This window comes from Chelonia mydas, chromosome 10, assembly GCF_015237465.2.
Source record: "Chelonia mydas isolate rCheMyd1 chromosome 10, rCheMyd1.pri.v2, whole genome shotgun sequence".
NCBI classification, from domain to species: domain Eukaryota; kingdom Metazoa; phylum Chordata; order Testudines; family Cheloniidae; genus Chelonia; species Chelonia mydas.
The window spans coordinates 58526721-58553171 of record NC_051250.2 but is presented as its reverse complement, the minus strand read 5'-3'; the positions used below and the strand labels follow the sequence as shown (position 1 = coordinate 58553171).

The 26451-nt window shown below is 44.8% G+C and overlaps 1 protein-coding gene and 1 long non-coding RNA gene across 13 annotated transcripts in view; one reads left to right on the top strand and one right to left on the bottom strand.

The window, feature by feature from the left end:
- Nucleotides 1-3530: 3530 nt before the first annotated feature.
- LOC122462214 lies at nt 3531-24597 on the top strand. The gene is made up of 3 exons (XR_006284632.1): nt 3531-3698; nt 15884-15887; nt 24587-24597. It is a non-coding gene; the product is annotated as an uncharacterized LOC122462214 (long non-coding RNA).
- The window catches only part of ZNF280D (zinc finger protein 280D), an 84497-nt gene continuing 74540 nt past the window's right edge, over nt 16495-26451 (bottom strand). For 10 of the 12 annotated variants that reach the window (XM_037911834.2, XM_043524652.1, XM_037911835.2 and 7 more), the window contains one exon: nt 19056-20895. In XM_037911834.2, the coding sequence (XP_037767762.1) occupies nt 20256-20895 (640 nt within the window). In that variant the 3' untranslated portion in view covers nt 19056-20255. Of the gene's footprint in view, nt 17432-19055; nt 20896-21018; nt 21159-26451 lie in introns of those variants that run through there. The other 2 variants (XR_006284630.1, XM_043524658.1) reach the window with 2 other exon arrangements.

The window sequence follows — 26451 nt, the reverse complement described above, 5'->3', positions numbered from 1 at the left end:
GAAGTCTGGTGACCTGGGGTATGAGAACACCCATGTTCTGGAACCTCTTGAGAGGTAAATAAGCTCTTGCTGTGGATGAGTCCAACACTGCCCCATGAAATTTATGGAACTTATGGGGATCAACATGGATTACCTGTGGTTGAAATAAATATCTAGAGAAGGCAATAGACTGAGCAGGAATCACATTGCCCTCTGTACTTCTTCGTAGGATCTGTCATCAGATGCCGATTGTCAAGGTATGGGAAAACAGTGAATCCCTTTCTTCTCATCTAAGCTGCCACCACTGAAAAAAACCTTTCTAAAGACCCTGGGTGCTGTGGCTAGTCCAAAGGGGACGACTCTGAATTGGTAATAGTCTTGTCTGAAAATGAATCTGAGGAACCTCCTATGGGATGGATGAATGTCTATGAAAAATATGCATCTTTCATGTTGAGAACTGCAAACCATGTCCCTCCTCTCGAGAGAATTATTGATGCCAAAAAGAGATCACATGGAATTTTACCTTTGAAATGAATATATGCAGTTGATGTAGGTCGAGAATCAAGCATCATCCCCCTTCTTTTGGGGGTTGAAGTAGTGCAGGGAGTAGAACCCCTTCCCTTGTTGTTAAGATGGAAACATTTCTATGGCTCCGCATAGGAGACAAGAGTCCACTTCCCAGCAAAGAATCTCTTCATGAGAGTGGTCCCTGCAAAAGGAACCAGAAAGAGGGTTTGTGGGTAAGAGTTGCCAGAAATTCTATCAGTTAGCCACTATGAATAACTTCCAATACCCATTTTTCAGTGGTTAGGTCCCTTCAGCTGAAGGCAAATTGGGTATGGCGGTTTCCAAAAACCTGAGGAAGGGAATGATGTGGCATCAATAAAGGGATGCGAGCCTCAACAGTCCCAGGAAAAGAAACTGTTGGAGTGAGGGTTAGTTAGATGTGGTGGTGAATTTTGCAGGGGTTGAGTTCCTGGGGCCTATAAAATCGAATGCTGGGAAGACAGCTGAGCACAAAGCACACCTCTGAAATCCCAGCTTTTTCTTTGGTTCCACCATTACATAGTTTAGTATAGATGATGAGATTTGTTTCTATCTATACTACTTATACTAAAAACTAACCTATTCTTAACTTCCTAACATGTAGGTACAAATGGCACAGGAAAGGACAGGAGGTAGGTTCTGGAGGCAAAATTTAGGCTGCTAGGTAAGAGATTGAAATCCAGGACCTCCATGGTAGCATTCTCTGAAATGCTTCCAGTTCCACACGCAGAGCCAGTTAGATAGGGAGAAATACAGGGTCTCAATGCATGGATGAGATGATGGTGTAGGGAGGAGGAGTTTAGATTTACTATGAACTGGGGAACCTTTTGGGAAAGCTGGAGTCTATACAGGAAGGATGGGCTCCACCTAAATCAAAAACAATGAGGAGTCCTTGTGGCACCTTAGAGACTAAGAAATTTATTTGAGCATAAGCTTTCATGGGCTAAAACCTACTTCATCAGATGCATGGAGTGAAAAATACAGTAAGCAGTAGATATATGAAAATATGGGAGTTGCCTTACCAAGTGGGGGGTCAGTGCTAACGAGGCCAATTCAATTAATTGATAAGGCCATTGCAGAGAAACTCATTCAATGAATTAAACTAAGGGCTGGGGGAAAGTCGGTCAGCTTTCCCACTCTCGGCAATAGTGACCGCAACATAATAAAATTTAACATCCCTGGATGGGGCTGGGATGGGACACACACTACAGCAGCCCACCAGGGTAGCACTTAATTTCAGAAAGGGGAACTACACAAAAAAGAAGATGTTAGTTAAACAGAAATTAAAAGATACGGTGCCAAAAGTGAAATCCCTGCAAGCTGCATGGAAATGTTTTAGACACAATAGAGGCTCAAATTAAATGTATACCCCAAATTAAAAAAACACAGTTTTTTTAAGAGGACCAAAAAAATGCCATCGTTGCTAAACAACAAAGTTAAAGAAGCAGTTAGAGGCAAAAAGGCATCCCTTAAAAAGTGAAAGTGAAATCCTATTGAAGAAAACAGAAAGGAGCATAAACTCTGGCAAGTGAAGTGTAAAAAACAATAAGGAAGACCAAAAAAGAATTTGAAGAAGGAGCTAGCCAAAGACTAAAAGTAACAGCAAAAATTTTTTGTAAGTACATCAGATGCAGGGAGCCTGCTAAACAACCAGTGGGGCCACTGGACAATCAAGATGCTAAAGGAGCACTCAAGGATGATAAGGCCATTGCGGAGAAACTAAATCAATTCTTTGCATTGGTTTTCATGGCTGAGGATGTGAAGGAGATTTCCAAACCTAAGCCATTCTTTTTAGGTGACAAATCTGAGGAACTTTCCAAGACTGAGGTGTCATTAGAAGAGGTTTTGGAACAAACTGATAAATTAAACAGTAGTAAGTCACCAGGACCAGATGGTATTCACCCAAAAGTTCTGAAGGAACTCAATTGTGAAACTGCAGAATTACTAACTGTGGTATGTAACCTATTATTTAAATCAGCTTTTATACCAGATGACTGAGGAATAGCTAATGTGACACTGATTTTTTTAAAAGGCTCCAGAGGTGATCCCAGCAATTACATGCTGGTAAGCCTAACTTCAGTACTTGGCAAATTGGTTGAAACTATAGTAAAGAACAGAATGATCAGACACATAGATGCATACAGTTTGTTGGGAAAGAGTCAATATGGTTTTTGTAAAGGGAAATCATGCCTCACCAATCTACTAGAATTCTTTGAGGGGGGTCAAAAAGCATCTGGACAAGGGTGATCCAGTGAATTTAGTGTACTTAGATTTTCAGAAATCCTTTGACGACGTCCCTCACCAAAGCCTCTTAAGCAAAGTAAGTTGTCATGGGATAAGAGGGAAGGTCCTCTCATAGATCAGTAACTGGTTAAAAGATAGGAAACAAAAGGTCAGTTTTCTGAATAGAGAGAGGTAAATAGTGGTGTCCCCCAGGGGTTTGTACTGGGACCAATACTGTTCAACATATTCATAAATGATCTGTAAAATGGGGTAAACAGTGAGGGGGCAAAATTTTCAGAGGATACAAAACTACTCATGATAGCTGAATCCAAAGCAGACTGTGAAGAGTTAAAAGAAATTTCACAAAACTGGGTGACTGGGGAACAAAATCGCAGATGAATCAATGTTCACATATGCAAAGTAATGCACACTGAAAAACATGATAACAACTATATATATAAAATGATGGGGTCTAAATTAGCTGTTACTACACAAGAAAGATCTTGGAGTCATTGTGGATAGTTCTCTGAAAACATCCACTCAATGGGCAGCAGCAGTCATAAAAGCTAACAATGTTGGAAATCATTAGGAAAGGGATAGATAATACAGAAAATATCATATTGCCTCTTATAAATACATGGTATACCCACATCTTGAATATTGCATGCAGATGTAGTCACCCCATCTCAAAAAAGTTATATCGGAATTGGAAAAGGTTCAGAAAAGGGCAACAAAAATGATTAGGGGTATGGAATGGCTGCCGTATGAGAAGAGATTAAGAAACTGGGATTTTTCATCTTGGAAAAGAAGGGGAGACATGATAGAGGCCTATAAAATCATGATTGGTGTGGAGAAAGTAAATAAGGAAGTGTTATTACTCCTCCTAACTCAAGAACTAGGAATCATCAAATGAAATTAATGGGCAGCAGGTTTAAAACAAACACAAGGAAGTGTATCTTCACACAGTGCAGTCAACCTGTGAAACTCTTTGCCAGAGAATGCTGTGAAGGCCAAGACTATAACAGGGTTCAAAAAAGAACTAGATAAGTTCATGGTCCATCAATGGCTATTAGCCAGGATGCGCAAAGATGGTGTCTCCAGTCTCTGTTTGCCAGAAGCTGGGAATGGACGATTGGGGATGGATCACCTGATGATTACCTGTTCTGTTCATTCCCTCTGAGGTACCAGGCATTGGCCACTGTCGGAAAACAGGATACTGGACTAGATGGACCTTTGGTCTGCCCCAACATGGCTGTTCCTATGTTCTTAACTCAATAAAGGACAAATAAAGCTAAAATCTATCTGACTCTAAAATGGATAAAACCCCAGATTCAGGATGGACCGGAGTGGTTCACTTCTGTCTGCCCAGTGGTTGGGAAGGAACTGAGGTGGCAGGAGGCACTATGCCTTTTGTAGCCTCATCCTCATAACAGTCGTAAACAGTGAGGGGAGGGATAGCCGGGGACATGCATGCTAACTGCCTGGAGAAGGTTCTACAGTTAGGCACCACCAGGTGGCACAATACCCATAAATGGGTATATACAGAGTTGCTTGTGACGCTGTCTAAATGGGAATGGTGACCATATACACTAATAGAGTCACCACTTTTACAAGATTGTGATAATCTTCTACAAAGTGTTGTAATCTGCAGAATATTATTATCTGGTAATAATGTGTATATCAACACTGTGGTTTGCTATATGTTTGTAACTCGAACATGTTGTGAGTCTGAGAAATGCCCACAGGTTAGCTCTTCAGGAATAACAGGGAACTGTAAACAAGAGCCTCTGCACGTCATTTCTGAAGACACCTCAAACGGGACGTATGCAGGTGCAAGCAAAAATTTGCAATGCATATGAAGGACTGCTTGACCCCAAGACATAGCAAGGATTTTTCCAGTGAAATGGGTCAAGAAAGAAAGGGAGAACCAAGGCCCTGATGACGTCTTTCCTACCACATCTCTGGACTGGTGAATTCTGACAGGGGAAATTTTGAACAAAAGGATTGAGGTCCCAACAAATTATTTACGTAACCCAGAGAGACTTATAGAAAGCTAGCAGACTTAACATCCCTGCTATCATTTGGACTATAAACTCACTTCCAACTGCAATGTATTTTATCTGCTTTAACCTTTTATTAACTCCTTTATTTTTCTTAGTTAATAAAAATCTTTAGTTAGCTTTTCTAAAGGATTGGCTACAGCATTGCCCTTAGTGTAACGTCCTGAGTATCCACTGATCTGGGCAAGTGACTGGCCTCCTGGGGCTGGAAGAATCTAATGTGTGGTGATTTTTGCTATTAATAAACTGTCATCACAGAAGTCCAGTTTGTCTGGGTGATAATAAAGGCTGAAGTGTCTCAGGGGACTGTCTGTGGCTCCATGTTAAGCTAGTATAGCAACCTAGGCTTTCACATTTGTTGCTGGTTTGGTTAAATCTAATTAGAGAATATACCACCAGTGTGGGCCTGTCTGCCCAGTTTTTTTGATAGTCTGACCCGAGACTGGCCCTCTCAGCTGTGATCCATACCAGCCTCAGTGACACTGCTGAAAGAAGAACCCATACACGGACACCTGAAAAGACCTACCACAGAAGTAAAAAGTTCTTCCAGATGCATGGTCCCTAGCTGTATTCCACACTGTAAGCATGAGTAAGCATGTGCACCGTGCACCCAAGTCCAGAATATCTTCAAAGCAGTGTCCGTTGACCACACTTGTGTTCCTGAGCAAGGGTATAAGAGGCAGTGTAGGTTGACACCTCTCTAGTTCCTCCTCTTACTGCAAATCCAAGAATATTCAAAACAAAGGGGACTGAGGGCTGGTAGTGGAATACAGATAGGGACCACACATCTCGAAGAACCTTCAGTTACAGCAAGTCACGTCCACTTCTTTTCTGAGAGATGGACCCTATGTAAATTCCACCTGTGATGACTGGCAAGCAGTGTTCAAACTGGAGGAAGGTGCGAGGAAGCTGCCAGCAGAGATGCTTGTAGTACCACCGTTCCTATCGATGCATCTACAGTCGATGCTTGAACTAGAGAGTAGTGTGTCATGAACAGGTGGACAGAACTCCAAGTTGCTACCTTGCAAATGTTCAGTAGCTGGACATCAGTAAGGTATGATGCGGAGGCAGCATGTGCTCGCATGGAGTGAGATGTAATATCCCCCGGGGAGGAATTCTCGCTATTTTGTAGCGATCCAAGAGGCATCCTGAAACCCACTCAGAAATCCTCTGGAAGGAAATGGCATGTCCTTGCAATTTTTCTGCTACAGCAATAAAAAGTCTTAGAGATTTTCTAATGGATTTCATTCTTTGCAGGTAGAATGCCAGGGTGCACCTGACATCGAGGGAATGAAGTCTCTTATTTTCAGAAGAAATGTAGGCTTTTGGGAAAAAATACAAGTAAGCATATTGCTTGATTGATGTGGAACTCAGGAACAATCTTGGGGAGAAATCTGGGATGTAACCAATCGGAAATCTTCTCTGAGCCCAGATTGGGGTGCTTGATTTTCCCTTGGTCCTGGGTTAGGAAATCCAGAAATAGCAAGATCCTGATAAGTGGACGGACAGACACTGTTAGAAGTTCTATGAACCAGAATTGTCTGGGCCAGTAGGGTGCTAAGAGAATGATGCTGGTTCAGTTGCGACGTACATTCCCTATCACTTGCAAGAATAGGGGGATGGGAAGAAAGACGTTTCTGACGCCGTCTGTCCAGGAAAGCAGGACAACATCACCTTGGTGTCATGACCCATGGCTCCCCAGGAAGAATACAGGGTATGCTTCCTATTCGTCTGGGATGCAAAGAGGTCCTATAGTGGAGTACCCTACTGCATAAATATCTTGGTTAGGACTGTGAAATGAATCTCACATTTGTGATCTGCAGAGAAACTTCTGGTTAGTTTGTCTGCCAGGAAGTTGTGTAAACCTGGGAGGTACACAGCCTGTATCGTGATGTGGTTCCTGGTATACCAATTCCAAAGTATGACAGTTTCCAGGCAGAAGAAATGAGATCTCGCTCCTCTTTGTTTGTTTATATACACCACTGCGGTGATATAGTCTGAGGTTGTCTGTACACAGAGCCAGCGTATGAGAGGAAGGAAAGCCTTGCACACCAGGTAGACCCCCCCTCAGTTCCAGTAAGTTTATGTGGAGCGTGGCCTATCCTGGGGTCCATGTACCCTAAGTATTGTAGTAGTCCAGGTGAGCTCCCCACCCCATGAGGCACCTGTCACAATGATGGTCCTGCATGTGGGAGGGCTGACAGAAATCCCCATCATGACTTTGTTTGGGTTTGACCACCAAGCAAGGGAGGTGAGAGCTCTGATGGGAAGAGTCACCTTGGAGTTGATACAGTCCCTGTTTGGTTGGTAAATGAAATGGAGACAACCTTGCAGACACTGCCAGTGGAGTTTGGCAAACGACATCATGTAGATCCATACAGCCATGTGGCCTAACAGAGAGAGATACCTGTGCACCATACTTTGTAGTCTGCATGTGATACGGGAAATCAGGTTGCTCATTGAATAAAATCTGTCAGTGGGGAAGAATGCTCTTGCAAAGACTGAGTTCAACTGGGCTCCTACAATGTTTATTGTCCTTCTGGGTGATAAAATTGACTTTTCTTCATATATGAAAACACCTAAGGTAACAAGAAGTTGCAGAAGAGATCCTGTTGCTGGCATGGACTTCCTGACAAGATCGGCTTACCAAGAGCCAGTTGTCCAAATACTCAAACACCAGTTGTCCTGGCATCTTATCTGGACTGCTATCACAGAGAAAACTTTCATGAATACCCTGAGCGCTGTAGCAAGCCCAAAGGGGAGGACCCAAACCTGGTAATGTTCCTGGCCAACCATAAAATGCAGTTACTTCCTGTGTGATAGGTGAATGTACACGTAGAAATATGCGTAATTCATGTGATGGCCAAGAACCATATCCCCCCTGCTGAAGGGAGGGGATTATAGATGCTAATGTAACCATCCTGAATTTCAGTTTTCAAATAAAGATGTTGAGTTACTGAAGATTCAGGATGGGTCTCCACCCTCCAACTTTTTGGGGAATTAGGAAATATGGGGGCTAAAACCCTACCCCTTGATATTGAGGCAGGACACGCTCTATCCCTCTTTGGTGTCAAAAGCATTCTGCCTCCTGTTGAAGAATCAGCTGGTGAGAATGGTCCCCGAAAGGGGTTTGTGAGGAGGGAAGGAGAGAAACTCTATGGAGTATCCCTGATGGATAATCTCCAGAACCCAAGTGTTCATGGTGATCTTGTTCCAGTTGTGGGCATGCATGGAGGCTGTGGCAGTAGAAAGAGATGAGAAATGGGACCTCTGAATCTTCTGGCATTTGTGCAGAGGCTCAGCTGGACTCTGGTAATAGGAAACGTGCAGAGATGGCGGCCTTGGTCCACATGGCTGTCTCTTGTGTTTCCTCCTGGAGGCTGGAACGTAAAGGTCCAGGGCCCACAGAGTAGATCTCAAGTCCTTTAGTGAATACATGGACTCGTCTGTCTTCTAATTAAAAAGGTTGGACTCAAAGGGGAGGTCCTGGATGGTTTTGAACCTCTCTAGGAAACCTTGAAGACTGTAGCCACAAGTTCCTCCGCAGGACAAGTCCTGTGGCCATAGTTCTGGATGCTGTATCTGCAGCATGTACCACAGCCTGGAGAGCCACCTTTGCCACTAATTTCCCTTCATCTAAAAAGAGAGTGGAACTGGATTCTGACTTCCATGGGAAACATTTCTTTAAAGTCCGCAAGACTGGAGTGGCTGTTAAAATCATATTTCACTAACAAAGTTTGGTAGTTAGCTATTGAAAATTGCACACCCGCAGAGGAGACAACCTTCTTTCCTAAGAGGTTCAGCCTCTTTAATCCCTTATCTGCTGGGGTGGATTACTAGTAGTGTGACCAAGCTCTTTCCATAGCCGCCTGTACCATCACCAACTTGGGGCCAGGACGGGAAAACAAAACAAAACAAAGTCAGCTCCTTTGACAGGAATAAAATAACATCTCTCAGCCCTTTTAGGCACAGAGGAACATGGTGCTGGTGTGCACCATACTGCTTTGGCTGGCTCTAGTATAGCCTTGTTAATTGGAAGGGCCAATTTACTCAGTTCCTGCAGTTGCAACATGTCCCAGAGCTGGTGTTGAGGATCTTGGACCTCCTTTACTGGGATCTGTAGATCGTTTGTGACCCTCTGTAACAGCTCCTGGTACTGATGGTGGTCACCCGGTGGCAAGGACAACAAAGAAGTGGCAGCATCGTCTGGGGACGAAGAAGAAGCGGAACAGGTTCTGGCTCTTTTTCCTCATACACCAATAGAACCAACCGGTGAGAAGAAGAGGAGAGGTACAACTCCTGAAAAGGGCCTGCCAAAGGGATCCCATGGTCCCCAATAAGGTCAGAAAGAGGGATCCACCGGTTGTGGGGGACCTCAAAGGGAATCAGTACCAGCAGACATGAGGTGGGGGGGGGGGCATACCTGGAGGGATGCACAGCCCTCTCAGTTGGAGCTCCTGTGCCTCCATGGAGATTCTGGTGCAGCTATCTCCTCTGATTCCTAGGACTTTTCCATCAGTAGTGGCAGTACTATTGGTACCAGCATGCTCCTGCCTGATGGCTGGAGATGGAACAGCTCCTGGGACATCAGAATAGATTCTTCCTCCAGAGTAAGGACATCCCTCGGGAGGGCAGGGCCAGAAAGGAGTGGAGACTGTGGATAGGGGAAGAATATATCCTCTGGTGTTATGCAAATTTCTGTATGGCCCTGGGTCTGGGAGTTCCAGCAAATATTCCTGAAGGACCCAGTTACCTGGTGTAGCAGAACAGTTTTTAAATGAACAAGGGGGTAACTCCAATCTGGGGATCTTGGCAAATCAGATTCCATAGGTTGCATGCGCAACATCTCACCCAGCCAAAGACAGAAAAGACAGTTACCTTTTCCATAACTGGTGTTCTTCGAGATGTGTTGCTCATGTCTATTCCACAATAGGTGTGCATGATCGCCACATGCACCGGTGCCGGAAGTTTTTCCCCCTAGCAGTATGCATGGGGGGGAGCGCCCCCCGCAACTCCTGGCACGGTATAACGGGAGCTGCGTGCTCCCCCTACCCTCAGTTTCTTCTTGCCAGACAACTCCGACAGAGGGGAAGGAGGATGAGATGTGAAATAGACATGAGCAACACATCTTGAAGAACACCAGTTATGGAAAAGGAAACTGTCTTTTCTTCTTTGAGTGATTGCTCATGTGTATTCCATAGCAGATGATTCCAAGCTATATCTGTTGGAGGTGAGTAAGAGTTCACAAGTTCCCAGGACGGAGAACAGCCCTGCCGAATCTGGCGTCATCCCTGGTTTGGGGGACAATCGCATAGTGCAAGGTGAACGTGTGAACCAAAGACCACGTGGCGGCCCTACAAATGTCCTGGATAGGGATGCGGGCCACGAAGGCAGTCGAGTGTGCCCTCACAATGGGTGGCAGGGGGACACCCTCCAGCTCATAACAGGAACAGATGCACAAAGTGAGCCAACTGGAAAGCCACCAAGTGGAAATCGGCTGGCCCCTCATGTGCTCAGCCAAGGCGACGAACAGTTGCAAGGACTTTCTGAACAGCTTGGTCAACTCGAGGTAGAAAGTCAGAGCCCGCTGCACATCGAGTGTGTGGAGACGGTGCTCCTCACTGGACGGATAAGGCTTAGGGCAGAGGACCGGTAGAAAAATATCCTGACCCATGTGGTAGGCGGAATCCACCTTCGGGACGAACGTGGGGTGTGGAAGGAGCCGGATCTTGTCCTTATGAAAAACCATGTACGGCAGCTTGGAGGTCAAGGCCCTGAGCTCCAAGACTTGCCTGGCCGACGTGATTGCAACCAGGAAGGCCACCTTCCACGAGGGGTGAGACCAAGAGCACGTGGCCAGTGGCTCAAACAGGGGCCTCGGGAGACAAGCCAACACCAGGTTTAGGTCCCACTGCGGGACTGGGGGGTCTAGAATACAGACAAAGACAATCCAAACCCTTAAAGAACTGGCCAATCATAGCATGTGTGCCCTTGCACCGGCGGATGGAAGGCCGATATGGCTGCCATGTGCATCTTGACTGACGAGGGCGCCAGGCCCAGGGCCCTCAGGTGAAGGAGGTAATCAAGGATAATCTGAATCGGGGTGGTCACTGGAGAGACACCCTGGTCCCCTGCCCACCTAGAAAACCAGGACCACTTCGCCAAATAAGCACGGCGAGAGGCGGGCTGTCTACTTTCGAAGACGATGCGCTGGACCTGCTCTGAGCACGTCCTTTCCTCTCCACGTAACCACTGAGTATCCATGCCGTGAGGTGAAGAGCCGCCAGGTTGGGGTGGAGGAGGTGGCCTTGGTCCTGAGAGAGCAGGGCCAGGCGCAGCAGCAATGGCCACAGCGGAGCTACCGCCAGACCTGTGAGGGTCCCGTACCAATGCTGCCTGGGCCACTCCGGGGCAATCAGGAGGACCCAGGCCTTGTCCGTCTTTATCTTCTCCAGGACCCTGATGATTAGCGGAAACAGGGGAAAGGCGTAGAGAAGCCGGTCTGACTAGGACAGGAGAAAGGCATCAGAGATAGCGCCCCTCTCCAGGCCCCCCCGAGCAGAACTGGGATCATTGCTGGTTCTGCTGAGTTGCGAATAGGTCCACCTGGGGAGTTCCCCACCTTCGGAAGAGCCAGAGGGCCACTTCCAGGTGCAGGGACTACTCGTGTTTCGAGCAAAAGTCCCTGCTCAAGCGATCCGCCCTCTCGTTCTGGGTGCCCGATAGGTGGAAGGCCTTCAGGTAGATGTCAGGGGCCATACAAACGGCCCATAGCCTGAGGGCTTCATGGCAGAGGGCAGAGGATCGGGCCCCGCCTTGCCTGTTGATATAGAACATAGAGGCTGTGTTGTCCATGAGGACCCTGACTACCTTGCCCTCCAGGTGCGAGCGGAAGGCCATACACGCCAGCCACACCGCCCTGAGCTCCCTGACGTTTATAGGTAAGGTCAGGTCTTGAGCCGACCATAGGCCCTGGGTCTGAAAGTTCCCCACATGGGCCCCCCAACCCAGGTCCGATGCATCCGACACCAGCTCCAATGACGGGGCCCTGTCGCTCAACGGGACCCCTTGGAGCAGCTTGTTTGGGGCAGGCCACCACCGTAGGAAGGTGATCAGAGTCCAGCACGGCGAGGACCTTGTCCATCCTGTCTGTGGCCTGGGAGAACTTCAAGCCCAACCAGAACTGGAGGGGCCTCATCCTGAGTCTGGCATGACCGACCACATAGGTGCACTCTGACATGTGACCCAAAAGTTGCAGGCAAACCCTGATGGTTGTCACTGGGAACCTTGTTACTGAGTCGATGAGACCTTTCAGAGTCTTGAATTTGTCTGGCGTGAGAGAGGCCCTGGCTGACACTGCATCCGGACGCGCCCTGATAAACTCTATGCATTGGACCGGGACTAACGTGGACTTGGTATTGTTTACCAACAGGCCCAAGGCGATGCACATGGACAGGAGGAGCACCATGTGATCCCTCACCTGCGACTGGGAGGTGCCCTTGACCAGCCAATCGTCCATATAGGGAAATATCTGGACGCCCCCGCCGTCTGAGGTAGGCTGCTACCACCAACATGCATTTTGTAAATACCCTGGGGGCAGTGGACAGACCAAACGGGAGGACCATGAATTGGTAACAATTCTGTCCCACCATGAAATGAAGGAAGTGCCTGTTCCCCTTAAATATGTGGATGTGGAAGTACGCATCCTGTAGATCGAGGGCAGCGTACCAGTCCCTGGGATCCAGGGAGGGGAAGATGGAGGCCAGGGAGACCATGCGGAACTTGTGCTTCACCATGTACTGGTTCAGCCCTTGGAGGTCCAGGATAGGCCTGAGGCTCCCTTTGGCCTTCAGGATAAGGAAATAATGGGAGTAATACCCCTTGCCCATGAACTTCTCGGGTACCACCTCTATCACTCCTAGTCCTAGGAGCCACCCCACCTCCTACTCAAACAGAGCTTCGAGCGAGAGGACCCCCAAGAGGGATGGGGGCGGGGAGCGGTTGGGCAAAGAGGAAGTAAACTGGAGGGTGCAACCCCGGGAGATAGTGTTGAGGCCCCATCGGTCCGAGGTTAACCATGACGATTACAGGAGGAAAGCACACAACCGGTTGGAGAAGGGAAGCTTTATTGGGGGTGGATCCCTGATGAGGGCTGGTGGGGTGCCCCGAGTGTCCCGTCAAAAATGCCTTTTCCCCGCCTGCTTGCCCTTGGAGGACCCAGGCTGGTGGGCAGCCCGAGACAGCCTCTGAGGGCATCTCCTATAGTCCTGCTGCTTCTTATGGGTGGCCTCATACTTCGGGAGGGCGGTCTGGGTGGGACTCTGCTGCGTCTTGAACTTAGGTTTTGCTGGAGCCGGGACATAGAGGCCCAGAATCTGGAGGGTCTTGAGGGAGTCTTTCATACCATGCAGCCTCGTATCTGTTTCCTCCAGAAACAGAGCTTTCTTGTCAAACGGGAGATCCTGCATGGAAGACTGCGCCTCACTGGACAGCCCAGAGAGCAGGAGCCATGACACCCATCTCATGGACACCACGGAGGCCACTGATCATGCAGTCATGTGCGCAGCATCCAAGGCTACCTACAGGGACGCCCTAGCGGCCGCTGCCCCTTCCTCCACTAGTGCCTTGAACTCCTTCCTATCGCGCTTCTGGAGGGAGTCCTCAAACTAGGGCAGGGAGCCCCACAGACTGAATTCGTACCGGCCCAGGAGAGCCTGATGGTTTGCCACTCGTAACTGGAAGCTTTGAAGATGAATAAATCCTTCTTCCAAAAGAGTCCAGTCTCCAAGAGTCTTTGTTTTCTGGGGTCGGGGCTGGCTGACCCTGCCTTTCCCTGTGGTTGACTGACTCAACCATTAGGGAGTTGTATGCCGGGTGGGTATACAAGTACTCATGTCCTTTAGTGGGTACAAAAGTACTTGCGTTCCACCTCTTTAGAGATGGGGGCCAACGAGGCCGGTGTTTGCTACAGGGCATTTGAAATCTTAGCCACCCCTTCATGGAGAGGCAAGGCCAACCTACCTGGTGCTGATGGGGACATGTTAAACAGGGAGTCTGAGGGTGCCTCCATCTCCTCTGCCTGGAGGTGGAGGCTTGCTGCCTTTTAAGAGTTCTTGGTGGGCCCTGAAGTCCTCCTGCGGGACAGAGAGGGGGCGGGGCCGCAATTGCCTCCTCCGGGCGGGGTTAAGAGGCCGGTGCAGTGCTCTGGGTGTCGGCCAGCACCAGAGGGTCCACGACCTGATCGGACTACGGGCACAGTGCCAAGGACATATGTCCCACCGACTCCTTTCTCAGGGGTCTGGAGAGGCAGGCCGGATGGTGCTTCTGAAGCTCCGGCCACGACACTCGGTACTACTGCACTTGCTGTGGCGCCAGCGGGGCTGGCTGTTTGGGTTGGCTGGCCTGGCCCATTGAAGGACAGCTATAAATAGAAACCAGGCTGGCATAAGATCTGCTACTGTCTATGGACCGGGAGGAGTGGTGATGCCGGGATCTACGATGACCACAGCACTGCAATCTCAACGTGGAGGACCGGTACCGACGGTAACAGCTGCTCCGCGAACGGCCTCAATGGGTGGACCCGAGACGGCGAGATGCCAGCGATAAATGCTCGGGGCTGCGATGTCTTGGAAGAAACTTGGAGCAGGAGTCTGCGCGGGAACGACTTTGATGACTGTGCTGTGACCGACTGCGGTACTCTCTCCGAGATGAGGACTGATGGCGTCGTCCGCTGCGGTCCCGCCAATATTCGCTCCTTGAGGACCGGCGGTGCCACGAGTCCCGGCCGGACAGAACCCAGCCAGACAGTCTGGTTGGCATCGAGGACGATCCACCTGGACTCTTCCCCGAGCGATCGCTGGGCAGCGATCGGCGTTGGGAACGTTCCCTCGACCGAGACTGAGCCGGAGGCGACTGCAGAGATCCCAGCAGCGGCTTGCTTCTGGAGCACAGAGCCAACATCGGTGGCGCTCCAGGTACCGGCATGGACATAATGTCCCAGGCCGCCTGGAGGGCTTCAGGCATGAATGGCATCTGGACATCCAGAGAGGCCTGTTCTGAAGGGGCCAGGCTACTCCACTCAATGTGAGTCGGAGGCCTGGGGCCCGCTGGGGATCGAGGACTGCCCCACAGGGGCCTAGCCTCTGTCCCAGACTTCCCTCGATGCCGCTGCGAAGAGGGAGTCTTCCTGGCCCTCTTGGCATGCCCTGTGGACCAGAAGCAGTGCTGACTGGTCGATGGCACCGGAGGGTCGCTGCATACTGACGCCGCGGTGCTGGGTACCAGTTCAGAGTGGAGTGCCGGGGTCGGTACCGACTCCATCAGGATGGCCCGGAGCCTAATGTCCCTTTCTCTTTTGGTCCGAGGCTTAAACGACTTGCAAATCTTGCACCTTTCACTGATATGGGTTTCTCCCAAGCAGCACAAACAGTCTGCGTGTGGGTCACTTCTTGGCATAGAACGCCTACAAAAGCCTCACGACTTAAACCCCAGGGTGCAGGACATACCCCAGCCCTGGCTCACTGACTAACTAAACAGCTAACTAACTACATGTACTAATGCTGAATGAATGAACAGTTCGGAGGACGAGCTACAGCAAAGCTGGAGCAGAGCAGTTCCAACACACCTTCACTGGCGGCAAGAAGGAACTGAGGGTGGGCGGAGCATGCAGCTCCCCTTATACCGCGCCAGCCAGGGTTCGTGGGGAGCGCTCCCCCCCTACGGGTACTGCTAGGGGAAAAACTTTCTGCACCGGTGCAAGTGGTGAGCACGCACACCTATTGAAGAATACACATGAGCAATCACTTGAAGAACTCCTGTTATAGACACTCCTCGGAGGGGATCTGTCCTTACACCCATGAGAATGCTCTGCACTCTCATGGGAAACCCTAGAGTCCTTGGGTTTCGGGGTTAAAGGCTCCGCTTCAAGGCATGTGCTTGGAGGGGTATTACTTGTCGGTTGAGGCTGAGGTACAGGGAGTCTCCCAGTCCCAGATCCTAGCAGGGCCTCCTCTAACAGGAACTTTCTCAGTCGAATTCTGGGTGTAAAGGATCAACAAATACTGCACTTTGCAGAGATATGTACCTCACCCAAACAGCATAGGCACTACTGATGCTCATCACTGATGGAGAAAGAGTGAGGGCAGGAGACACAATCCTTGAATCCCAGACCTCTGGGCATAGTCCAGGAACCAGGGAGGATTTCCCCTGCTCAGGGAGAGAAAACTACTCTATACTAACCACAAACTACTTAAGCGAAGATATTGCTGGCTGCAATAGTGCCATGCGAACATCTGTTCTCACTTTCAGGTGACGTGAACAAATAGCAAGCAGCATTATCTCCTGCAAATGTAAACAAACTTATTTGTCTGAGAGATTGGCTGAACAAGAAATAAGACTGAATGGACTTGTAGGCTCTAAAGTTTTACATTGTTTTATTTTTGAATGCAGTTATTTTTTGTACGTAATTCTACATTTGTAAGTTCAACTTTCATGATAGAGACAGTACTTGTATTAGGTGAACTGAAAAATACTATTCATTTTGTTTTTTTACAGTGTAAATACTTGTAATCATACTAAATATAAACATAAAGTGAGTACTGTATACTTTGTATTCTATGTTGTAACTGAAATCAATATATTTGAAAACGTAGAAAACATCCAAAATATTTAAATAAATGGTATTCTATTATTAACAGTGCAAATAATCATGATTAATTTTTTTAATCGTTTGACAGCCCTACTACTTACAAACATTTTTAACTTTAGAGTGAAGGAGGATGTGATTCTGACTCAGGCCATGTGGCAGTAAGAAGGCACTGGAGAGGCATTGACCCACAGTGCTTCTTATACACTTGGTCAGGAGCATGAGGAGAGCTGCTGTGCGCATGCTGGTTAATGGACACTGCTTTGAAGAAATTCTGGACTTGGGCGTGTGGTGCGCATGCGTATCCATGTGTGGAATACACATAGGGACCATCACTTGAAGAACTATTTGTGACTAAATGCCAAACTTTGATTTTTATAAATTTAGCGAAGTAAAGTTTACATTTTTCTTCCTAGGAAATAAGCATCAATCAAATATTGTATTTTTTTCATTTTCTGAAGTGCCCTTCATCATATAACAAATTAACTGCCCCACAGAAAAATTCCAAATACATTATGGAATTTTATCTCCCCAGTCAGTATTTTTAAGTTATTGAAAACACATGCTACTACTGCTGGAGAAAGTTAAACTCTATGTCACTCTTTTCTCCTGATAGAAGTACTATAGTACAGTACTTGCCATTCACATGAAGCTCTCAGGGTATCCCTCAGTTGCCCATTGACAAAAAGTGCTTTGATTGTTTTGCAAGGACATAGAAATTTCTCTCTCCTCTCTCCCACCCCTCTTGGTTACTGTTCCAATGTTAAATATTTGTTTTTCCTCAGATGAGTATTACCTTCTATACACAAATGGATTCTCCACAGGGATGGAAATACTGTGTAAGCCATATATACAATATTTTCATGTTAATATCTTTGAGTACATATATATTTTTCTCCAAATAACTCAGGTCTTTTCAATATGACAATTTTGTTTCCTCTTCTTTTCATAGACGTCAGTAATTTATTTTTCCAAATTCCTGTAATTTAAATCAAACTTTTGTAGACAAATTTATCTTATCTTAAGTAAGTGCAATAATAAAAAACAAGCATGATAGCTAGCTAATTAAAGATAGTGGTATCACAATATACCAACTAAATCAACTTTTCCAACAGCAAAGTTTATCAGGGTTTCAACTTAAAGTCATACCATTTGCATGAAGCAGACAAAAACAAAAACAATTAAATTCTCTAATTGGATTGTCTGCTCATGGTTTTCTATACTGTGAATAAGCTCAGGCTCCCCTTCAGTAACAAACATATCAAGCCTTTTGGTTGATTGACTTCCCCACTGCTCTGTTTACTTTAGGCTGTTAGTGGAAAAACTACTATCACCATCAAACACTCACCATGGGTCTGTTTTGCACAGTTCCACTGTTTCTTCATAGTCTTTAACAGCGGCAGTTATAACAAGATATAACAAGTCCACAGTGTAGAGAATTGCCTTTCCAGATATTTTATTATTAAAAATATCACACACACACACACACACACAGAATTACCAAACTCTCACAAAGTTTATTGTAAGAACATAAGAACGGCCCTAATGGGTCCAGCTAGCCCAGCATTCTATCTTCTGACAGTAGCCAGTGCCAGATGCCCCAGAGGGAATGAACAGAACAGATAATCATCAAGTGATCCATACCCTGTAGCCCATTCCCAGCTTCTGGCAAACAAAGGTAGGGACACAATCCCTGACCATCCTGGCTAATAGCCATTGATGGTCCCATCCTCCATGAATATATCTAGTTCTTATTTGAACCCTGTTATGTTCTTGACCATCACAACATTCTCTGGGAAAGAGTTCCACAGATTGACTGTGTGCTGTGTGAAGAAATACTTCTGTATCGCGAGTCTTGTAATATTTGGTGTTTTTCTTGAAGCTCCAGATATTGGAATCATCCAATTAAGTGAGGCCCTCAGCTTTCATTAAAAACAGTTTCTAGTACTTATGGTTGAGGAAAAAAACTTGAAAAGACCCCAAACACTCCAAGAACAGAAAGGCAAGCAAAAATAACGCAACATTTATTATTTGTCAAAATCATGATTAAGTTTCATGTTTTTTGGAGTCTGGTGCACGATTTTGGAATGCTGGAGATTGACAGTACTGTTTATATTTAAGTAGCACCAAGAGAACTCGATAATCTAAGCTAGCATCCTTACTTGTGAGTTGGCTGGTCTTGAGCTTCTTCAGTCACAGCAAGACTATTGTTCCTAACTGAGAGATTAACAAGGCCCAGGCTGCTAAACCAATGTATTATTTAAACCCTTGCCAGTCCCGGCTAATACTACATTGTCAGGCAATGTAATTTCCTCACAGGGACCAGTTTGGGTAGTATTGACCCAGCAGAGTTCCTCTTCAAACTTCCAAGTAGCAGCATATCCTGTTCCAGGATATTGAAACAGGAATAATGTGTATGTATAGGCACTTGGTCATTAAATTTCAAAACAATTAAAATATTTCTCAACTCACTAATTTTGAGATGAAATCAAACAAGAACAGATGATAGCTTTTGGAATCTGCAACTAAATGTTTAAAGAAACTGAAAGGCTTTGTACAAACAAATTAATTACCTGGAAAGTAAAATTATTCACAAAGACAAATATTGTTGCAAATATTTACTCAAAAAAGTAATATTTACAGCAGTGTTTTAATAACTATTCAAAACATTTAACAGTCATTAAAAACAAAACTGAAAGAGTCAAATGCACATTGTAAAGGATTCAAATGGAGCATTTTAATGAAGTTTTGTTAATATTTCAAAGCAAGCTACTGTTAATCATATTATGCATTCCTATACCTAGCTGCTAACTACATAGCAAAAAACCCCCCACAAAAAAAACAAAAAACCCACCCCAAAATCATTTCAGCAGCCATCTTCTTGTATATAAGTTAGACTACAAAAAGTCCTAAAATCATATTATACATCTCTGCTTTATATGCCCTTGAGTCTTTTTTGTAACAGTTAGCAAGCAGCAGCTACAAAATGGCAGAATACATGCCTGTCTGTTTCCAGTTCATTTTTTAAAAACAGTTTCTGCATTAAACCGTACTTTGGTTTCATTTGAAGACCATTCATATGGGTCTATCACTAATAAAAAATTAAAACAACTGTAATGGTCTAACAGCTACAGTACTTTGAGCAGTATTGCCCTACTTTATACAACTAGTACGTCAGGTAAATCTGCACAGCTTGCACACTGAGAAATCTCACACATATGTATTTATATTGTAATTTCCACTTTCACTGAAAGTTTAAGGTAAGCTTACAACCTGGCAAGATTACACCTGTACAGAGGTGCATAGATTTATTTAGTTCTGTTTACATGCTTTGACAGACAGGAATGTGACATCAAATCCAAAGTAGGTTTCTATTTATCCAAACTGTCAGTAGGCAAATGCACCATTGTTGTGAGCATGCTCTATTTCAGCAGTCGATTTACTTAATCCTTGTGATTCTAAGATTTCCACATGGAGACTATCTTCACACACAATAATCTCAATCTTTTCCTCTTGAGTAACAAACCACTTTATTGTAGGCAACATCGTGAAAATGAATTTTTTTCCATTTTCAAGTGCCAGACTAGTAAGACATATCCTCTTCCTATCTCTTGCCAATGTGCTATTCTTTGTAATATTTTGTTACTAAACTGCTTTCTTCATATACAACATCTACTCTTTTATTTTTCTATCTTAATACTCTGAATCAGCATCAATAAGCATACCCATCACGAATGGTCCATGGTGTTCTTACCATAATTTATACAGCATACTACTTTATACTGAATAAAGTTAGTTTAATTTCAGCTTGCTTCATTCTCATCTGTCTGGTTTACAGTTGTCTCCATTCTGCTAGGACCGCTTCCTTTAGGAATGTCATCTGTTTGTTCAGAAACTAGTTCAGCTTTCTTTGATGAAGGTGCAACATTACCTTTTTGAAGGATCTCAGTAGCTTCATGCTCAAGTACCTCTGATGGAGTCAAAGGCTCCAAATGAATACTGCCTTGCTCGCTAATGTCAGAACTAACAGATTCAGGTTCATCTCTTTTTCTCAAAAACTGCTCAAAACTAACATCTTCACCCAATGTCAGTTTTAAGTCCTTAGTGTTCAAAGCTGCAAGCCTAGTTTCATCCAAGCTACCTTCTTTAGTCTGCTCATTCAAGATAGCATTTTCTGAACTTTGGCAAATTTTCAATTCAGTTTCATTACAAATGTGTTTTTTTTGTTTCTCCTCTATGACTTGATCATTATTATCTGAAACACAGCATACTGCTGTTTCACATGACGAGTTTCTTGAATAGTTGTCCTGGAGTACTAGATTGGAGTCATTTTCCATATTTGATGATGTACTTTCCTCACTCTTTTCAACTGATGAACCATTGTTAGTTGGATTTCCATTGCATTCTTTTTTTGTTTCCTCTGAAGAGTCATTTGCTTGTTTGCTGGAAAAAAAATATCCACTTATTTCTCAGCCATCATAAAAAAATGTTTTAACATATGGGTCTACTCTGCAAAGTGACTAAAAATGTCACTGTAGAATTCCATACTTGTCATCTCTTACTGACCTTCATATCAAGTAGAAAGTGCCCCCACAACTGCTAGTCCTGCAAACCCAGGCTCGCATCTAACAGCTGAGTTCTTTCCTTCCTTCAAATCATCGCCAGTAATAAAGATCTTTCAGGCCAAATTAGGCCCTTAGCTATACCTGTGCAACACAATGTTTTTTTCAAATTATACCCTCAGTGACACCTATCATCACATCATCTAAACTGGACTGATGCAGGTATAACTGATTGGAATTTAGTAAATGATTCTGTAGATGATGCAAAAGAAATAGAATCCAGTTCACTCCATTTTAGTCTGATTGGCTCTGCAGTGTTAATAGGAATACAAAGCAATAAAAACTTGTTTTTGTCATTAAAGTGAGGTGCTTTGAATTCACACAGGGAGCAGACCTACTGAGCAGAAAAGGTGGCATTTTTACATCACTTTTCACAGTAAAACTTCTTTTAATTCAAAATATAAGGTACTGAATTATCTAAGCCAAGTCAAGGAAAACCTTTCCATAGAAGTCTGTTTAGCTATTTATGCTAAAGGGACAATACTGGAACAAGAACAAATGGATATAAACTGGTCACGAACTAATTCAGGATGGAAATTAAGACGGTTTTTAACCATCAGACATTCTGGAACAGCCTCCAATAGGAAAGTGGGGGCAAGCAACTAAATTAGTTTTAAGAGAACAGGACAAATTTATGAATGCTATTGTATAATAGGGTTGCTTGTGATCGGGGGGTGGGGGGAGCAGGGCTGAACAGCTGCAGGGTTCACTTCTGGTTTACACGTTATGTTCCTAAAAGTTCATGCTTCAGGGTTTCAGCCAGCCACTAGCAGGAGCCATGAAGGTATTCCCTCTCAAAGTATTCTGGGAGGTTTGGGGTTTTTTTTCTTATCTCCTTCCTCTGAAGTATCAGGAATGGCTGCTGATGGAAATGGAACATTGGGTGAGGTGGGCCTGGGCTTTTAGGTGGCACCAAGCATTATCTTTGTCTGGTGCTCGGATGGCTGATTCTTGCTCACATGCTCAGGGTCTAACTGATCGCCATACATAGGGTTGGGGTGGAATTTCCTGCCCAAGACAGATCAGCAATGATCTTGGGTTTTTTTCACTTTCCTCTGCAGAGTGAGAGTGTGGGTAACTTGCCAGACCTCTTGCCAGGATTATCTGGGTATATCTCATTTAATCATTTCCCTGCCATTGCAGGGGCCTCAACCATTGGTGCACCTTGACTGCCCCTATTCTCTGCTTGGAGCACATAATATTTTAGTCTCTGATGGGTCTCATTTAGTTTGGGCTCATTTCCATTGTTGGGTTTAATGTGTGAGTGCTAGTTGGTGTTGGTGGCGTGTGGTATACAGGAGGATAGAATAGATGACCTAGTGGTCCCTTCTGTCATTAAAACTCTAGGACTCCATAATAAAATCCAAGCCATAACATAGGAAAGTGTTATTTACAAAGTAGATATTGGCTGCTGCACCTTGTATTATTGTATCTTTTTTTAAAATCACATGCACTGCTCTAAAATAGCCAGGGAAATCAATACTCCCCAAATAAAAACTGAATTGCATACTTAGAATTCAACACATACATACAAACCCCTCAAATACTCAGAGAAGATAAGATTTTTTTTTTTTTTTTTTTTTTTTAAGTCTAATCCCTAAATTTATCTGCTCATATTTTTGGTTCTGATAGTTGATGATTCAAGTAGGACACAGTTCTGAACATTGCTTCCCATTTGCTATAGGAACACCAACATCCATCATATACTTGCACAGAGGGAATTCTGGTCTCCATTCAGAGGTTTAGTTTGCTGAAAAAGTTTTATTTAATTCCTAGCACCCCAAAAGAAAACTAAAATCTGAAAAAAGCCCAGACTGCCAGAAACTTTGAATGTGATGGACAGATTAAAAAGGAAGATGAAGGAACTACCGTTAGACTATTTTCAAGCTTAATTTGTATTTAAAAGGCTACCATTACTCCCAATTTAGCTTTTAAAAATCTAAAACTTAAATTGAAAACAATTCCTGAACTCTGATATACAGCCATGAGATGTGCGAGGGAGAATAAGAGGGATTTTTGCGGGGTGGGGGGTGAGGAGGGGATTCTGATTAAAAGCTGCAGAATTATTCTAGCCCAGATATTACTTACTACAAAACTGAAAAGTTGCTCTGCTTTCAAGTTTTACTTTCACTTAAGAAGCTAAACCAAGAATATTTATTAAAAAAACAAAAGCAAAGTGAACTTTCTTGTGCAGGATATAAAACTGATAAGAATTCAGCAACCAAAAGATATTTATCCAGACACTAGAAGCAGCAGAGCCAATTGTAACATAAGCAAGCCGACATTGCCATACCAATGTGTTTCACTCATACTCTGGAGGGATTCATTCAAGGGCTAAGAAGCCACCCATTAAAACCCTTCCTCTACTGAAATTGCCAACTAAGGTTAAATTTATATTTCATTTTATTAAAATGCACCGTAACATGTTTAAATCTCTACATAAAACATGTAACATACAATTTTTGCTTCTTGTTTAAGAGTCTTCAAGGAAAGGACCTTCTCCCAAAACAAATTCCTACCCCACCCCAACTCTTCCAGGAAAGATTTGAGAAAAGAGGTTTGCATGAGCTAGTGGATGCAACATGTTCCAGAGTTAAGGACTCTGCATTCAGAATACCATATCATCTGTATCTTGATGCTTAAAATCTAGGGTTTCTTAGCATGATTGCTCCAGTTGACCTTGACCACGCTGCTGGAACAAGGAAAGAAAGATCGTCTCAGATAATCAAGACTTAAGTCATGTACAGGTTTACAGGTTGAAGTTGTCATAACTATAAAGGGAAGGGTAAACCCCTTTAAAATCCCTCCTGGCCAGAGGAAAAATCCTCTCACCTGTAAAGGATTAAGAAGCTAAAAGGTAACCTCGCTGGCACCGGGCCAAAATGACCAATGAGGAGACAAGATACTTTCAAAAGCTGGGAGGAGGGAGAGAAACAAAGGGTCTGTGTCTGTCTATATGCTGCTTTTGCCGGGGATAGAACAGGAATGGAGTCTTAGAACTTTTAGTAAGTAATCTAGCTAGGTATGTGTTAGATTATGATTTCTTTAAATGGCTGAGAAAAGAACTGTGCTGAATAGAATGACTATTTCTGTCTGTCTTTTTTGTAACTTAAGGTTTTGCCTAGAGGGATTCTCTATGTTGTGAATCTAATTACCCTGTAAGGTATCTACCATCCTGATTTTACAGAGGTGATTCCTTTATTTCTATTTACTTCTACTTCTATTAAAAGTCTTCTTGTAAGAAAACTGAATGCTTTTTCATTGTTCTCAGATCCAAGGGTTTGGGTCTGTGGTCACCTATGCAAACTGGTGAGGATTTTTACCAAACCTTTCCCAGGAAGTGGGGTGCAAGGGTTGGGAGGATTTTGGGGGGAAAGACGTGTCCAAACTACGTTTCCCAGTAAACCCAGTTAGAGTTTGGTGGTGGCAGTGGATATTCCAAGGACAAAGGATAAAATTAATTTGTACCTTGGGGAAGTTTTAACCTAAGCTGGTAAAAGTAAGCTTAGGAGGTTTTCATGCAGGTCCCCACATCTGTACCCTAGAGTTCAGAGTGGGGGGGGAACCTTGACAGAAGTCAATCCTATACTTGTATTCACAAGTTAAATGAAAGCTATGACAGTTCCTGGGGAAATGGTGTAATATATTTGCTATAGCTAATACTGCCTAACAAGCTAGCACCCTCATTCTGGACCAGCTATAGCTACAAAGTGATGAAAAAAGATGCTCCATACTGATCCACCTGGGATTCCAAGAGCACACAGGAGTATAAGAACGTGTCCAAAGTGAGAACCTCTTAAAATGTGAATATACCCTCAACAAATGGGCAAGAACCATCACCCCAAGCACTTAAAAACCCCATATCCCTCAAGCATCAAATTCTCCACCTTTTCCAAACTGAACCCCTATGAATTTGCTTTCATCCAAGCTCAATTTTGGCCAGGCACTGGAAGGCAGACTATGCATCACTTAATACTGATGAAGAAATAGATACAGCTGTGTGCCATCAGCACACTGACAAATTTATATATCTTACCGCTACTTTATTTATACATGTTGAATTGCAAGGTGTAAGATTAAAAATAATTTTGCAAATTCACTCAAAAAGATGTCTTGCAGCAAAGGAATTTGGTTACCCAAAACAAATGGTGACCTCTCAGATAAAAAGGCATACAATGCCTCTAAACCAATACCATTTACCCCGATCAAGGACTGCAGATGAGTCAAGAAAACCCAGTGATTTGTGACAAATTAAGACATCGAGTCAAAAAAGCTAATGTAGTGGAAAAAGCTAATGTACTCAATGCTTTTTTTGCCTCTGTCTTCACGAACAAGGTCAGCTCCCAGACTGCTGCGCTGGGCATCACAGCATGGGGAGTAGATGGCAAGCCCTCAGTGGAGAAAGAGGTGGTTAGGGACTATTTAGAAAAGCTGGACGTGCACAAGTCCATGGGGCCGGATGAGTTGTATCCGAGAGTGCTAAAAGAATTGGCGGCTGTGATTGCAGAGCCATTGGCCATTATCTTTGAAAACTCGTGGCGAACGGGGGAAGTCCCGGATGATTGGAAAAAAGCTAATGTAGTGCCAATCTTTAAAAAAGGGAAGAAGGAGGATCCTGGGAACTACAGGCCAGTCAGCCTCACCTCAGTCCCCGGAAAAATCATGGAGCAGGTCCTCAAAGAATCAATTCTGAAGCACTTACATGAGAGGAAAGTGATCAGGAACAGTGAGCATGGATTCACCAAGAGAAGGTCATGCCTGACTAATCTAATCGCCTTCTATGATGAGATTACTGGTTCTGTGGATGAAGGGAAAGCAGTGGATGTATTGTTTCTTGACTTTAGCAAAGCTTTTGACACGGTCTCCCACAGTATTCTTGTCAGCAAGTTAAAGAAGTATGGGCTGGATGAATGCACTATAAGGTGGGTAGAAAGTTGGCTAGATTATCGGGCTCAACGGGTAGTGATCAATGGCTCCATGTCTAGTTGGCAGCCGGTGTCAAGTGGAGTGCCCCAGGGGTCGGTCCTGGGGCCGGTTTTGTTCAATATCTTCATAAATGATCTGGAGGATGGTGTGGATTGCACCCTCAGCAAATTTGCGGATGATACTAAACTAGGAGGAGCGGTAGATACGCTGGAGGGCAGGGATAGGATACAGAGGGACCTAGACAAATTGGAGGATTGGGTCAAAAGAAACCTGATGAGGTTCAATAAGGATAAGTGCAGGGTCCTGCACTTAGGACGGAAGAACCCAATGCACCGCTACAGACTAGGGACCGAATGGCTAGGCAGCAGTTCTGCGGAAAAGGACCTAGGGGTGACAGTGGACGAGAAGCTGGATATGAGTCAACAGTGTGCCCTTGTTGCCAAGAAGGCCA